This window comes from Typopeltis vanoorti, chromosome 10 (assembly GCF_054136105.1).
Source record: "Typopeltis vanoorti isolate ZY-2024b chromosome 10, IOZ_Tvanoo_1.0, whole genome shotgun sequence".
Taxonomy (NCBI): Eukaryota; Metazoa; Arthropoda; class Arachnida; order Uropygi; family Thelyphonidae; genus Typopeltis; species Typopeltis vanoorti.
In genome coordinates this window covers 74952142-74966393 of record NC_143558.1, presented here as the reverse complement: position 1 = coordinate 74966393, position 14252 = coordinate 74952142, and the positions used below count along the sequence as shown (strand labels likewise).

General features: G+C 36.7%; 1 protein-coding gene across 5 annotated transcripts in view; it reads left to right on the top strand.

Annotated features, from left to right (window-relative positions):
• Positions 1-14252, top strand: part of IFT43 (intraflagellar transport 43) — a 263776-nt gene that overhangs the window by 216352 nt on the left and 33172 nt on the right. For all 5 annotated transcript variants that reach the window (XM_090399053.1, XM_090399051.1, XM_090399050.1 and 2 more), the window contains one exon: positions 3802-3861. In XM_090399053.1, coding sequence (XP_090255179.1) covers positions 3802-3861 — 60 coding nt within the window. The remainder of the gene's footprint in view (positions 1-3801; positions 3862-14252) is intronic.

Below are 14252 nucleotides of genomic sequence, written 5' to 3'. Positions count from 1 at the left end.
GAGAATGCTAAACCTTGAATCACCTCTTGTCAGTCTCTTCTAGTTCAAAATTTGTTTCTATTGTTATATTCATTTGTTTTTGTTCTCCAAGTTCTGATGATTACTCTAACCTTTTTAATTATTTATATCTGAAACTTAATTTTAATTTTCTGCAATCCAAATATCCTAAAAGTGAGGTTATCATAATTGCAGATTTCAACTCATGTGAACTCCCCTTCTCCAATTCTACTAATCATGGTGGGAGAGATGCTGAGGTCTCTACTGTTAGCAGCAATCTTTCCAAGTTATTCATTCACCTGTCAGAATATCAGATAATTTTCTTCTTCTTAGTAACGTAGACCATAATCTCATCCAAGTTTATGGATGAGATTCAGCATTCACTCTCAGCCTCATGTCTTTTAGCACTGCATTGGTTTCAAATGAAGTGACGTCTGTGATTTCTACTCTCGCTTCAATTGGGCTGAACATTTCTTCTGCTCAAGTGGCATTTGAATCTTCTGGTCCTACACCAAGTCCAGTGAATTAACTTGTGGCCCCTCTCTCATATGTTTCCACCTCTCTTATATTTATATGATCAAAGCAAAGTATTACCTCTCAAGAATACCTCACAGCATAACTCCTCTGGATAGAGAAGATCTTTGTTCTTAAGGTGATATATATATATATATATATATACACAATTATATTTGAAAAGAGGATTATAAGAATCCGTAATAACTTTTAGATATCAATATGTCCTCTAGTCTTGATGGTGTATTTCCATTTGTGCTTCAGAATTAACAGCCTCTACTGTTGTTACAGTCTTTCATGCTCGTATGACATTTATTTACATTATGCATGGAAGTTAGTCTGTAATTAAAAGATTGTGCAGCAGGAATGGTGTGCAGTTTATTGATGTATGGAGTGAATTTGATAGACGAAAGAACTTATAAATGCCCAATGGACTATGTTTCAATAGTTTTGGAGTTAGATGTTTGGAGAAAGTGTTGTTTAGTGAGAGTGTGTTAGTGAAAAACTAGGGAAACTAGAGATATTAGGGAGGATAGAATCAAGCATGAGTCTATCCATCCTTGTGATGAGTGAACGAGTGATTATGCAATGCTGAATGGGATTTCACAGGTCTCCAATTTAAATGGGTTGATAATGACATTACATGAGGGTAACTATGGATACAAAGGGCCAATGAAATGCATGTTCATGAAGTATCAGGAATAAGGTGAGGAATTTTTAGCATTGGTCTCAACTTGGCCAAAAATCATAGGCATCAGTCAGACCTGGTTGGCTGAAAATGATATAGTTACAGGGATAGAATGTAAAGGGTGTTGTATTTTCAGGGAGGATAGAAGGAACAGGACAGGAGATGAGGTATTGCTGATGATAGCTGCAGATTTACAACCAACAGAATTAAAAGTTAAAGAGAATATTAGATCTGAGGGAGATGGTTCATTTGAGGCTGTCTGGTGTGAGATAAAGACAAATAGAACAAAATATGATGTTTTTGGGTGCTGCTATAGAGCAGGGAGAGTGTGTGTGGAGGGGGGGTTTCCACAGGAAGATGCCATGTGTTGGCAGATCAGCACAATGATCTGCCAATACATGGCAGATCATTGAGCCATGATCAGTCTCCCATAATAACTGATCTGGCCAAACAGTTATTATGGGAGACTTTAACTATAGGGGACATCGTTTGGAGGGAAGAAAGGAGGAAAGAGGGCATGGCAAAATGGAAGTGAGATTTATACAGTTGCTAAGGGATAATTACATGAAATAACATGTTATAGAGGAAACAAGGGGTTTGAGGGTGTTGAATCTGATAAAAGCATCAGAAGATGTATCCATAACTAAGGTAGTCACCATCATTCTCCTTGACAAGTCTAGGAGAATGATGGTGACTAATGGAGTATACCTCAGGGTTTGGTATTAGGGCCATTACTCTTTAATTTGTATATCAGTGACATAGGGACAGATTTAAGAGCAGATATTCATTTTTGCTAATGATGCAAAACTGGTGGAGAGCAATAGTTGATAAAGGTGATGTTGATATCCTGCAGGATGATTTAAATAAATTGGTATTGTGGGCAAAGGATAATGATTGTCAATTTAATGTTGCAAAATGTAAGGTTATGCACTTCAGCTTGAAAAGGTTGTATATGGTGCATCATATTGATAGTATTGGTTTGCAGGAAATTGATGAGGCTAGGATTTGAGGATAATGGTGGACAAACAGTTGAATTTCAGAGGGCATATTGCAAAAGTTGGTAAAATAGCTCAATGAATTACTTGGATGTTGAAAAACACTGTAACAAGCAAAGATAAGGAAATTATTATCCCTTCTTTATAAGGCTATGATTTGGCCATATCTTGATGTACACAGATTTGGTCACCTGGGTTTCTTGGGGACGATGTGGTCAAAAGGATTCAGAGATGAGTGACCAAGATGGTGACAGGTCTGTGAAATACTTCCTGCTAAGATAGGTTGAAGGTTTGTTGGTTTTCAATAAATAATAATAATAATAATTATTATTATTATTATTATTATTATTGTATTCAAAAAAAAAATTGAGATAAAACCATCAAACTAACTTTTGTTTTCACATCAGTTCTCACATTAGTTATTTGAGAATAATGAAGAAAATCAATGAAGAACTTCACCACTTAGTGGCTCGACATTGATTCAGTCGCTTAATTCAGAGCAGATCTCCTTACCAGTGTCACTCATTTTTGGAGTCAGTCCATGGAAAAGTTTTGAGCAACTCACATGGTCACTTTTGGCATTTGAATCTGGCACAAAGATATTTGAATAGTTTGAAGTGCTATAAGTGCTTCAAATACTATCTGCTAAAAAATCCTCAATAACCTAGTGCCTTACACAACACTGTAATTCCCTTGCCTTCCCAAAAAACTAGGTTTCCTTTTCTGCTCGCAAAACTGCTTGAGTAGACAAGTTGTACTTGTAAAACTTCTAACTCTGTACAACTCCTAAATCCATCCAGTCTCAGAATATTGTTCTCGTGTTTGTAGTGCTATAACAAAGTCCTCTCTGAAAATGCTGGATGTTGTCCAGAACACTGACAGTCCAGTTCATTGATGACCTTTCCTTAAAACTCCATTCACTTGTTCATAGACATTCTGTTCATCTATAGGTATTTTCTTGGAGCTGCTCTACTGTATTGGCTATTATCATGGTGAGTTAAAATTACATATATCAATATCTATGGAGTATAAATAGCATGAGGAAAAAATTTGCAAAAAAGTTGCCAAGAAATTGCAGTGCCTCCCTGCTAAAACTCAAAAGCAGACGTAAATTTACAGCTTTACTATTTGCTAAAGTTAAAAATTGAATGTGTGTGTGTGTGTGTGTGTGTGTGTGTGTGTGTGTGTGTTAATACTATTTTGGAAATAGAAGCATGGGGAGTGTATATATACTAACTACTGAACCACTGGTATCTATTCACAGTCCAGCAAACCTACCAAGCCAATTTCTTGGCCTATTTCATCCCTTTTGTTTTATGAACTTTCTTCATCATTTATCCAAGGACTATGACTTCTAGTTGCCATAGTCCTTTAAACAGGTTTGTTTGACTTGTCCACAAATTGCACTTCTGTATCATAGGCGTTACACCCTTTCATGTACATGGTTGATTTAAAAGAAGAAAATAAAATTCCCTCTCAAGTAAATTTTATGTTTTCAGCTTTACATTTAAATGAAGAAAGTTTTTTAAAGTGTAAAGTAGTTTTATTATAAGTAATACTTATCAATATAATTATTGATTGATAATGACATTTGATATTATTTCATAGGATGGTATAGATCTCCGACTTTTGACCAGACATTTAGCACCTGAACAACAAATTAAAGAGGTAATATTTGATTGTGTAATCTTTTAATAATATTAAAGCAATAATTTTCATTAGTTGCTATAGCAATCTGGTTTAACAGTACTACTATTACCAAATCTCTAGGAAGGCTATACATCACATTCTCTCTCTCTCACACACACACACACACACCAGCTTTCATATCTTCTCTTAAACTCATTCACATCAGTGACATCTCTGATTGCCCTGTCTATCTTTACATCATCAATAGACAATTGACCTCACAGGAGATGTTCAGTTATCTGCTGCAGAATCATCACAATTGAACATCTCCTGTGAGGTCCTTTCCAATATCATTAATATATAGAGGAACACCAATGATCCAAGGACTAATTCTTGGGTATACCATTGATCACCATAAATTTGATACTTGCATTACCTATTTACTACTTTCTAATACATGTCCATCAGCCACTCACTTAAGTCACTAGTTTATATTCCAATCCCATATAAGGCTGTGTGCTATAGTACACAGCCTTATATTCTGCACTCCAAAATGTAACACCTTGAACTTATTACTATTAAAACTATAACCCCACTCCTATGTCCAAGTCAAAAGTCTATTCAAATCTTCCTCAAGGGAATTAACATCAGCAGTGATACTTATAATTCTCCCCAATTTTGCATCATCAGCAAACACCTGAATATCCCAGTCAGTCCACATGATATATTACTTACAAACAAGTTAAACATCAGGGGGACCCAAGAACAGAACTCTGGGGCATGCCACTCGTTATCCTCCCTTTTTTGAGACATCTTATCATAGTGCCACTATGATGAGAAGTGCTCTAACATGTAGGAATAAGGAGGTTGTTGTGTGCTACTGTATGAAGCACTAGTCAGACCACACTTGAATCATTGTGCTCAGATTTGGTTACCTGATATTCATTGTGATATGGAAACATTGTAGAAAATCCAGAGATAAGTAAGTAAGACAATATCAGGACTACGGAATGCTGGGCTATGGAGAGAGGTTGAAAAAATGTGGATTGTGGAGTTTGGTGGATAGGAGTTAAAGAGGTGATATAATAGAGATGTGTAAGTTAATGAGGGAATTTGATTGGATTAATCCAAAGGGGGATTATGAAAAAAAAAGTAGAATGTGAGAGGGGAAGAACCAGAGGCCATCCCTGGAAGATATGTAAGGGTCTAGTGAAGAGGGGTATGAGGAGCAGATTTTTTACATGAAGAATTTTCACTGAATGGATCACATTAATGGAATATGTTGTTAATGTAGGGCATGTTAGGGATTTTAAAATTCATTATGATTAATATGCTGTCAGTTAAATGAACCTCCCACAATGAGTCTTCTGACTCCATGGAGGGCATAATAATAATAACATTTTTCAGTATGCTGAGCACCTCCAGTTTGTCTATCTCAATTCTAGCATCAGTCTTTGTCACATCAGGAACTGCAAAATCTCTACCTGGATAATACACTCTTGCTAAGTGATCACTCAGTAACTCAACTATTTCTTTTGCTTTTGTCACTTTCCTGCCATTGGCATTGATTAAAGTTATCCTTTCATGATCATTCTTCCTCTTACTTGCTACTGAACTGGGGAAAAAAAAACACTTTTGGATTTACTTTGGCCTGCTTAGCTAAGTTTCTCTCATAATTTGATTTACCCTTTCATACCATACATAGTCACCCTTCTTTGCCTGCCCTTTTTACTGCTCATGAGTATACTGATTACTTTTCTTCATATTCCCTCCACAATATTTTATTTTTTTGCAACTCCTGCTTTATATCACTACTCATCCATTTAACCCCTACATGGTTTATCCATTTGACTGTGGGTATGTAGGCTGATACTGCTTCTCTCAAACAATCCCTGATCATTTCTCATTTTCTCATGCACTACTGACATTATTTCCTCAAAGCTATCTCCTAAGTTTGTCATAATCACAGCTTTATAGTTCAATATAAACCCTTTACTGATAGAGAATTCCATTGTTTAGCAACCTCCCAGAACAAGTCTGTATGGTCACCTTCTGCATTCAGTTGAAATGTCTTGATAAATATCATGTTTGGTATTATCTAACTTTTATTCACACATGGTACTAATGTATTATATGTTTACAACCACTTGTAGGTAGGATATTGACAAAATAGATTCCTATAGCTTGGCACTATGGACTTAAGTTTCATTTGGTAGGATATAAAAAATGTTTCATATTTACTGGCATATAAAAATCAAAATAGGATTTAATATTAAACTCATACACTCTCAGTTTCTTGACCTTGGCATTACAATACTGTCAAGCAGGATGACTTCCCGGACTTTCACTCCATGACTCCAGGAATTTAACAGTTATGATCACGAAAAGACGAGTGTTTCTCCTCATCACCAAATGATTGCTCTGACTGAGTTATGGAAATTATCCCTGATGGAATGGCAGCCTTCGTTTCATACTCCATTCAGAATCCTGAAAGATCCAATCTTCAGTTGACCGACAAGTATGCCAGGGTACTGAAGAAAGAAAGAAAGTCAGTATACATCATGACTTGGCACAAAAGTTTCACCTTCATTTTTCAGCCTGCGGAAGCTCACTTCAAAAGTAGAACAACCCTAACAGATCACAATCTGACTTTGAAAGAGCCAAATCCAGAAAAATTTGCAAATGGCAGTCTTGCATTCTGATCCTCTGAAAAATTCCATTAGGTGAAACTTCTCTCCATCCATTTTCCCAGCTACCCCCCCCCTCTGTCTTTTCTCTCACCAGATAATAACTAAAGACAAAGCTAACCTCACTGACATTATTTTTCTCCTCTAACTCCCACACATATAACTAGGGAAAATCAGCTCCAACAATACCAGAAGCAATGTACTGCATGCATGTGTCCTTTGGTCTTTGCAAGACAGACATCAGAAGAATAATGTAGATACCAAAAAGGCTTCTAATCCTCATGATATCCACTCAGTTGTGCTTGAGAGATATGCTCCATAACTAGCATTTATCTATATCATCTCTACACTACAGATCCAAAATAGTTATAGAAAGTTCTTTTGCTTGAATAGAAAGTATATTATACTTCACAAGTATTATGTTCTTGTTTTAATTCTTTGCCAAAATGTAAGCAGACAAGTTTGTACATGAAGATACTTCATATGCAGACTTTGTTTGCTTATGCTCAGTAAAGGATTAAAACAAGAACATAATTTCTTGTCAAGTTTAATTATTTTTTTTACTTATTTATTCTTATAGCAAAAGGAATACAAAGCAGCTGCAGGTCAATGTCCAGTCCAGAAAGCCAATTCAGGGCCTCATCCACCACCATGAAATTGGTGCCTTGGGCAGTCATTCACAATATAAGTGATCGTCTGGGCCATGGGGGAATAGTCACAATAAGGGTGTTCTGACAGTCTCCTTTTATGTAGTAGGTAGCCACATCTGCCCTGGTTAGTTCTGATCCTGTTGATAGATGACCAAATCTTTCTAGGAAGAGCAAAAACAGGCTGTGTTGCACAGGGATCTTCAACCAGGAAGCCATTTGTTGGAAGATTGTTGGACCAGTGTTCTCTCCACACTGGTCCAACAATCTTCCATTTACTCTCCAGTGTTCTCTCCACATGTCAGGTGTTGATGATAAGGCAGCTGAAGAAAGTTCGTCCATGGATCAGAAAGGTTATCTTGATTTTAGGCAAAGACTAGGTGGATTTATGAGAGTCTGGTACAGGAGCGGGTTGCTCATTACTTTATTAAATTCTTTAATCAAGGCTTTTCTTCTCCGTATATTTGGTGGAGCAATGTTAGATAGGAAAGATAGCTAGGGGAGAGGGTTGCTTCTCAGTGTTCCACTAATTGTGCGCATGGTAGAGTTTAGCTGGATGTCTATAATGTTAGTGTGCACACTTCTTTCCCATACAAGGGCACAGTATTCTGCTACAGAAAATGCAAGGGTTAGTGCAGATGACCTTAGGACTTCTGCACCACAACCCCAGGTTGTTCCGGTTAGCCTTGAAATGATATTGTTTCTTGTTTTAATTTTGTTGGACAGATTGGTGATGTGCCTTTTATGGGTTAGGCTTCTGTCCAGGTTCACTCCAAGGTATTTCAGGTGAGGCTCATGTTCTACCATTTTGCCACAGAAAGAGAGAGGTTGAGGTGTCGATTTGCCTCTGCATTGTTCAGGTGGATTGCTGTGGACACAGTTTTTTGTTGGATTTGGCTTCAGGCTGCTTGAAGTACTCTTCCAGGATGTTCAGGTCTGTGTTCAAGGTTGTTTCCAGGTTGGCAAAGGATTGGTGTAGGATCGCTAGGTCATCGGCATACATATATTTGAGCTGGTATGTGGTAAGTTGGACATGCAGATGTTAAAGAGTAAAGGGGCTAACACAGAGCCCTGTGGGAGAGAGACCATTGTGGAGGAATCTGGGCCTTTTTACCACCAAGATGGACCCAGATCTTTCTGCGGGAGAGAATGGATTCAAAAAGCTAGAAAGTTTTTTTGCACCTTATAATATTGCCTAGCTTTTAGGAGGAGGCCCTGATCTAGACTGTCTCGTAAGCTGATGTTAGGTGAATGAAATGACTCTGGATTTAAGTTTCTTCTGGAAGCCTGCTTCAGTCTGTTGTCAGGACCAGGACCTGGCCACAGCAGCTTCTTCCCAGCCTGAAGCCAGCTTGTTCAATCAAGAGTGCTCTTTCGATGAATACTGAAATTCTTTTAAGGAGAATTCTTTCGAAGAGCTTAAAGGTGGAGCAAAGCAAGGAGATAGGTCGTAGATTTTTAACATTGTTTGAATCTTTCCCTGGTTTGGGCATGGCAATTATTTTGGCTTAAATTATAATTAAACCAAGTTTAATTATAATGTCTTCACTCCATTATACTCATCTCCCTTTCTTTTAAGGTGATACGGTGGTCAGCATTTGTAGTGAAAAATTTATAGAGACAAAAACACATTGGGTGCAAACTTTGTTTGTTTACACTTGGATAAAGGATTAAACCAAGAATACAAGAATATAATTTCTTGGCATCTTTAATTTATAGTATAACCACATGGAAAATTTTCCAACATCTATCTCTAATCCAGAGTATTTTAGTAATAAGGTGTGATGACACCTTTTGGCTACTTGTTTATGGAAATATGACTTCAGCATTACTTCAACCTTGGCATTGCTATTGCTTCTCAGCCTTTTGGCTAAGATCAAGGTTTAAGTACTTGGCATTGCCTCTGGGTAGTGGCTTCCCATAATGCAAAGCATTATACATGTCTGTAAGGATATGTGCATCGAATTATGGAATACCAAGGCAAGTGATGTGAAGTCATTAGCTTCTATATACGAGTTTCCCACTCCTGAAGTTTCTTCAGGTGAAAACTTTGTTTGCTTACACTTGAATAAATGATTAAATCAAGAATATAATTACTTGGAATCTTTAATTTATAGTATAAGCAAGTGGAAAAACGTCAACAGTAGAGCGAATATTTATGTCTCCTAAGTTCACATGGTATTCACAACCCCCAATTTTCCTCAAAAATTTATGCCTGTTCAAAGTGCCATATTCGTGAGGCATTTGTCTACCTTCTTCTTCTTCAATCTCCTGGTTCTGTCCACTGCTGGACGAAGGTCTCCCCCATGATTTTCCAGATCACTCAGTTTTCTGCCTCTCCCATCCATCTCACTCCTGCAATTTGATCCAGTTCGTCGCTCCACCTTCTTCTCGGTCTTCCTCTTTGTCTTGCTCCATCCATTGGTCTCCACTCTGTTGTTTTTCTAGTCCATCTCCCGTCACTGCATCTGGCAATATGGCCAGCCCATTTCCACTTAGCCTGTTTAATGTATTTTACAATATCCATGACACCTGTTTGAGATCTTATCCATGTTGTAAGGTTGTCTACCTTACAACATGGAAATAAGTCTATATCCAAACTGATGTTTACCTCCCTAAAGATAGCTATCCATCTGTATGGGAATCCATCACCATTTAATTAGTGATCATTAATATGATTCTGCCACTCTCATTCAACAGTAGATATTCTAGCCAGTCTTATCCACCTTTAGACATAACTCGCCAAAATGCTTAGAAATTTAGTCCCTCTTGACATTTTCAGAATATTAGATTGTGTTTAGCATAGAGGATTCCTTATCGCAAACTACTGTGTATTTCTGGAATAGTTATTCAAGTAGAATACACATTTTCCTTTATTTATTTATAAATATTTTATTTTACTGTATATTTGTGTTGTAAAATATTGTGAATAATATATTGGCCAAGAATTAATGAAATTGTAAATAATTATGTAGAGTATATGTACTGTAAGCACTTACTGTTGTTGTTGTCATCAGAGCAGAGCAATCCCAAACTAAATATTTTCTGTGTGGAGGATTTTTAGATGTATAGTGCAATTATATACTGAAGAAAAGCAAATAAATTATGTTTTGGTAAAGGTTTTAGAAGATATTTACCTCTAGACAAAGATACATGTTAACAGCAGTATTGTCAAGCACAGAGGAAGGAAAACCCTAATGTTACTGATGTAATCCACATTACATCATCCGGCATTTGATTAGTAACAAAAGTGCTATAAAATAACAGCCTCAGCTGTTATTTTATATCACTGCTAAGAAGATCATAGCACACAGATAGAGAGACATAAGTTCGAAGCATGGAATAATATGGATTCATAATGTCATTAAAATTGAGGAATAAAATGAGGAATAACAGACTGTATGTGAATACATACAGTCTGTTAATGGATATGATGTTGTTATTATTAAGGCAACCTCCAATGAATCAGCGACTCATTGAAGAGGGCCACATGTCACTTTCGTACCTTTACTTGAATTCATTCATACCACTCTATAAGAGAAAATTCTAGTTCTCATCTCCTTCTTCACTGCATTCATCCTCAACTTCCATGCATGCCATCTCATTGGATACAATATTATTAGCCTGGTTAAACAAGGCCCCTGTTGTTTTCACCAGGGAACCAGGGTGAACATCGAAAAGTCAACTACTGGAACAAATCTGAAAAAACACCCCAACTCAACATCACCAAAGTTAAAGATCGGTACTATCAACATAAGAAGCCTGAATGGCAAAGAAATGGAGCTAGCTGAGGAATTAGATAAGTACCAGATTGACATAATAGGGGTGACTGAAACAAAAAAGACAAAAATTGGTGATATCTTTCTGAGCAATAAATACAAAATGTTATATTCAGGCAATGACAACCAAGGAAAAGGAGGAGTAGCCATTGTGTTCAACACTAAATACGAGGCTAATCTTCTTGAATGACAGGCAGTTCTCGAGTAGAGTGATGTGGGCAAATATCAGAATGGGAAACTGGACAATGAGACTTATTTGTAGAACCCACAGAAGGTTCTACTAAAGTAGAAGTGGAGGAATTTTTCGAGGATTTAGAGAAAGCAGCTGACACAATGAAAAAGGAAAAGTTGGTCCTTGTTGGGAATCTAAATAGCAGAGTAGGAAATGATTGTGAGACATACAAAAAATATTTTGGGAAAATTTGGAGAAAAGAGCAAAGCTAATAATAATGGCAAATATCTGTTGGATTTCTGCTCAAGACATGGACTGGTTATTACTAACACCATGTTCCAACATAAAAATGTGCACAAATTCACATGGAGAGAAGAGACAAGAAATAAGAAAAGTCTCATTGACTATGTTATTGTTGATAGTGATGTTTTCTCCCTGGTACAGGACACCAGAGTGTACAGAGGATTTGAAATTGGAAGTGATCACTATTTAGTCTTGAGCAGGATAAAACTGAATTTCATATTGAAAAGAATAACATGTAAGAAAGTTTTAAAGCGAATAAAAGTTGACCAGCTCTCAGATGTGAACTGTAGACTAAAATACACAAAGATTATTGAAGAAAAAATGAAAGAGCTTGAGAACAGGAATCAAACCTTGGAGATTCAGTGGCAAACCTTGAAGAAATCCCTGATTGATTCAGCCAGAGAGGCATGTGGTGAAGTTGTCTGCAAGGATAGAAAAATTAGAACTCCATGGTGGACACAGGAAGTTAAAGAGGCAGTGAAGGAAAAGAAGAAAGCATATCAAAAGTTCCTGGCAAATAAGTCAGCTGTGCTCTTAGAGAATACAGAGACAAATGCAAGAATGCTAAACACTGTGTAAAACTAGCTAAACAAAAGTCATGCGAGGACTTTGGCAAGAATATAGAAAATAAATACCAAGAAGGTGGCAAAATATTCTGGAGGTTGTTGAAGAAGCTTAGGAATGGAGGAAAGAGTGCTGTAAAAGGAGTTAGAAATGATAAAGGTGACATGAAAACTGGAGAAAAAGATATTCTTGAAGTATGGAGTAATTACTTTGAGAAATTGCTAAATGAAACAAACAGTGATAGCACAGTGATAAAAAACACTCAACAGGCATACAGTCAGGAATACATATCCATACTTGAAGTAGAAAAAGTCATCAAAGGCTTGAAATGTGGAAAGGCAGCAGGAGCACATGATATTCAACCAGAAATGCTGAAGTATGGTGGTACAAAAGTCTTGCAGTGGCTGCACTGCATAGTTCTGAAGGCCTGGACAGAGGAATGAATTCCTGATGATTGAAGTAGAGCTCTCATAGTACCCATATATATAAAGGGAAATAAAACTGAATGTGAGAATTACAGAGGTATTTCCCTACTGAGTGTTCCTGGTAAGATATATGCAAGTATACTTCAGAGACGGTTGAGAAGAATTGTGGAAGAAAAGCTGGGTGAAGAACAAGCTGGATTCAGGCCAAATAGAGGCTGTCAGGATCAGATCTTTACTTTACGACAAATAGTTGAGAAATCATGGGAATACAATCAGGATCTGTATTTAAGTTTTGTCAATCTGGAAAAGGCATATGACAAGGTGCCAAGAGAGAAACTATTCAATATGCTACAGATATATGGTGTCAATGGGGCATTATGTCAAGCAATACTTAATCTTTATTTGAGTTGTAAGTCAGCAGTTAGAATTGAAGGAAGTACAGGAAGATGGTTTAATGTTAAATCTGGTGTGAGACAAGGATGTACATTATCCCCTCTGTTATTCATTATCTATATGGATCACATTATGAAGGAAAGTGGTATTAGACATGATATCAAAATTGGAGATGTTAACGTCAGCTCTTTGCTTTATGCGGATGATGTTATACTTATCAATAAATCCGCTACAAGTCTGCAAGATTCCCTGACTAAATTGAATAACTGTTGTAATAGATATGGTATGAAGGTCAGCAATAAAAAGACAAATACAATGAAAATAGGCAGAATCGTTGAAAATGTCAACTGTGTTGTGAATGGAGAACCTGTGGAACAAGTAAAACATTTCACCTACTTAGGCACGATTTTTACTGAAGATGGTAAATTAAATATTGAAATAGACAACAGAATCAACAAAGCTGGTATAGTAGGAAGTCAATTGAATAAATTCATATGGAATAAGAGAGAAATTAGTCGGAACACTACTTCAGATCCATAAGTTAAAACTGGTTTGAACAAGACAGTATTCAAACCAGTTTTAACTTATGGATCTGAGAGCTGGGTCAGAAGTAAAACACTTGACCAAAGACTAGAGACTGCAGATATGAGAATCCTGAGAATGATTAGAGGTGTGAACAGATGGCATCAATGGCAATATCATATTAAAAACTAGGATATTAGGAAAGAACTCGACATTGTCAGCATCCAGGAATGCATTAGCAGAGCTAATCTCAGTGGGTATGGTCACTTGAACCAAATGGGCAAGGAAAGATTAGCAAAACAAGTGTTCTTGTTTTGCTAATCCAGTTTGGCAGGAAAATGATCCAGAGGAAGACCAAGATATAGGTGTATTGATACGGTACAAAGTGCCTTAGACGATAGAAATATAAGATCTGATAATATTGGAGTCTTGGCAAGTAACAGACTGATCTGGAGGAAAATTGTAGATAGGAAGTTAGTAATGATGTAAATTTTTCATGTAGTACTGTCATATTCTGTACACCCCTTGAGGGTACATGGCAGGAATTTGATGATGATGATGATATTATTAATTCCCATATTATTAATTAGCACCATCTTATTAATATGGAGCTAGTGTCATGATGAGAAGTAGCGGCATATTTGAACAGTTTTACGAAAAGTGTTTATTTTTTTCCTAAATTATATTGTGAAGATTTGTATAATAGTGCTTTTGCATGATAGTTAGATTGGATATTATCATTGTATTGTGGTTTTAAAAGTGTTCGCTTCAGTTACCTTGATTAATGTAGAAGTACTAGTTTATGTTACAAAAATGGTGACAGCATAGAAGCATATGCCAGCAGCATGGAACGTCTCAACTCAGAGATGAAGTTTTTCTTCGGACCTTTCGCAGTGGATAAGATGTGACAATTGTTTTTTGTATGCATTCAAAAACAT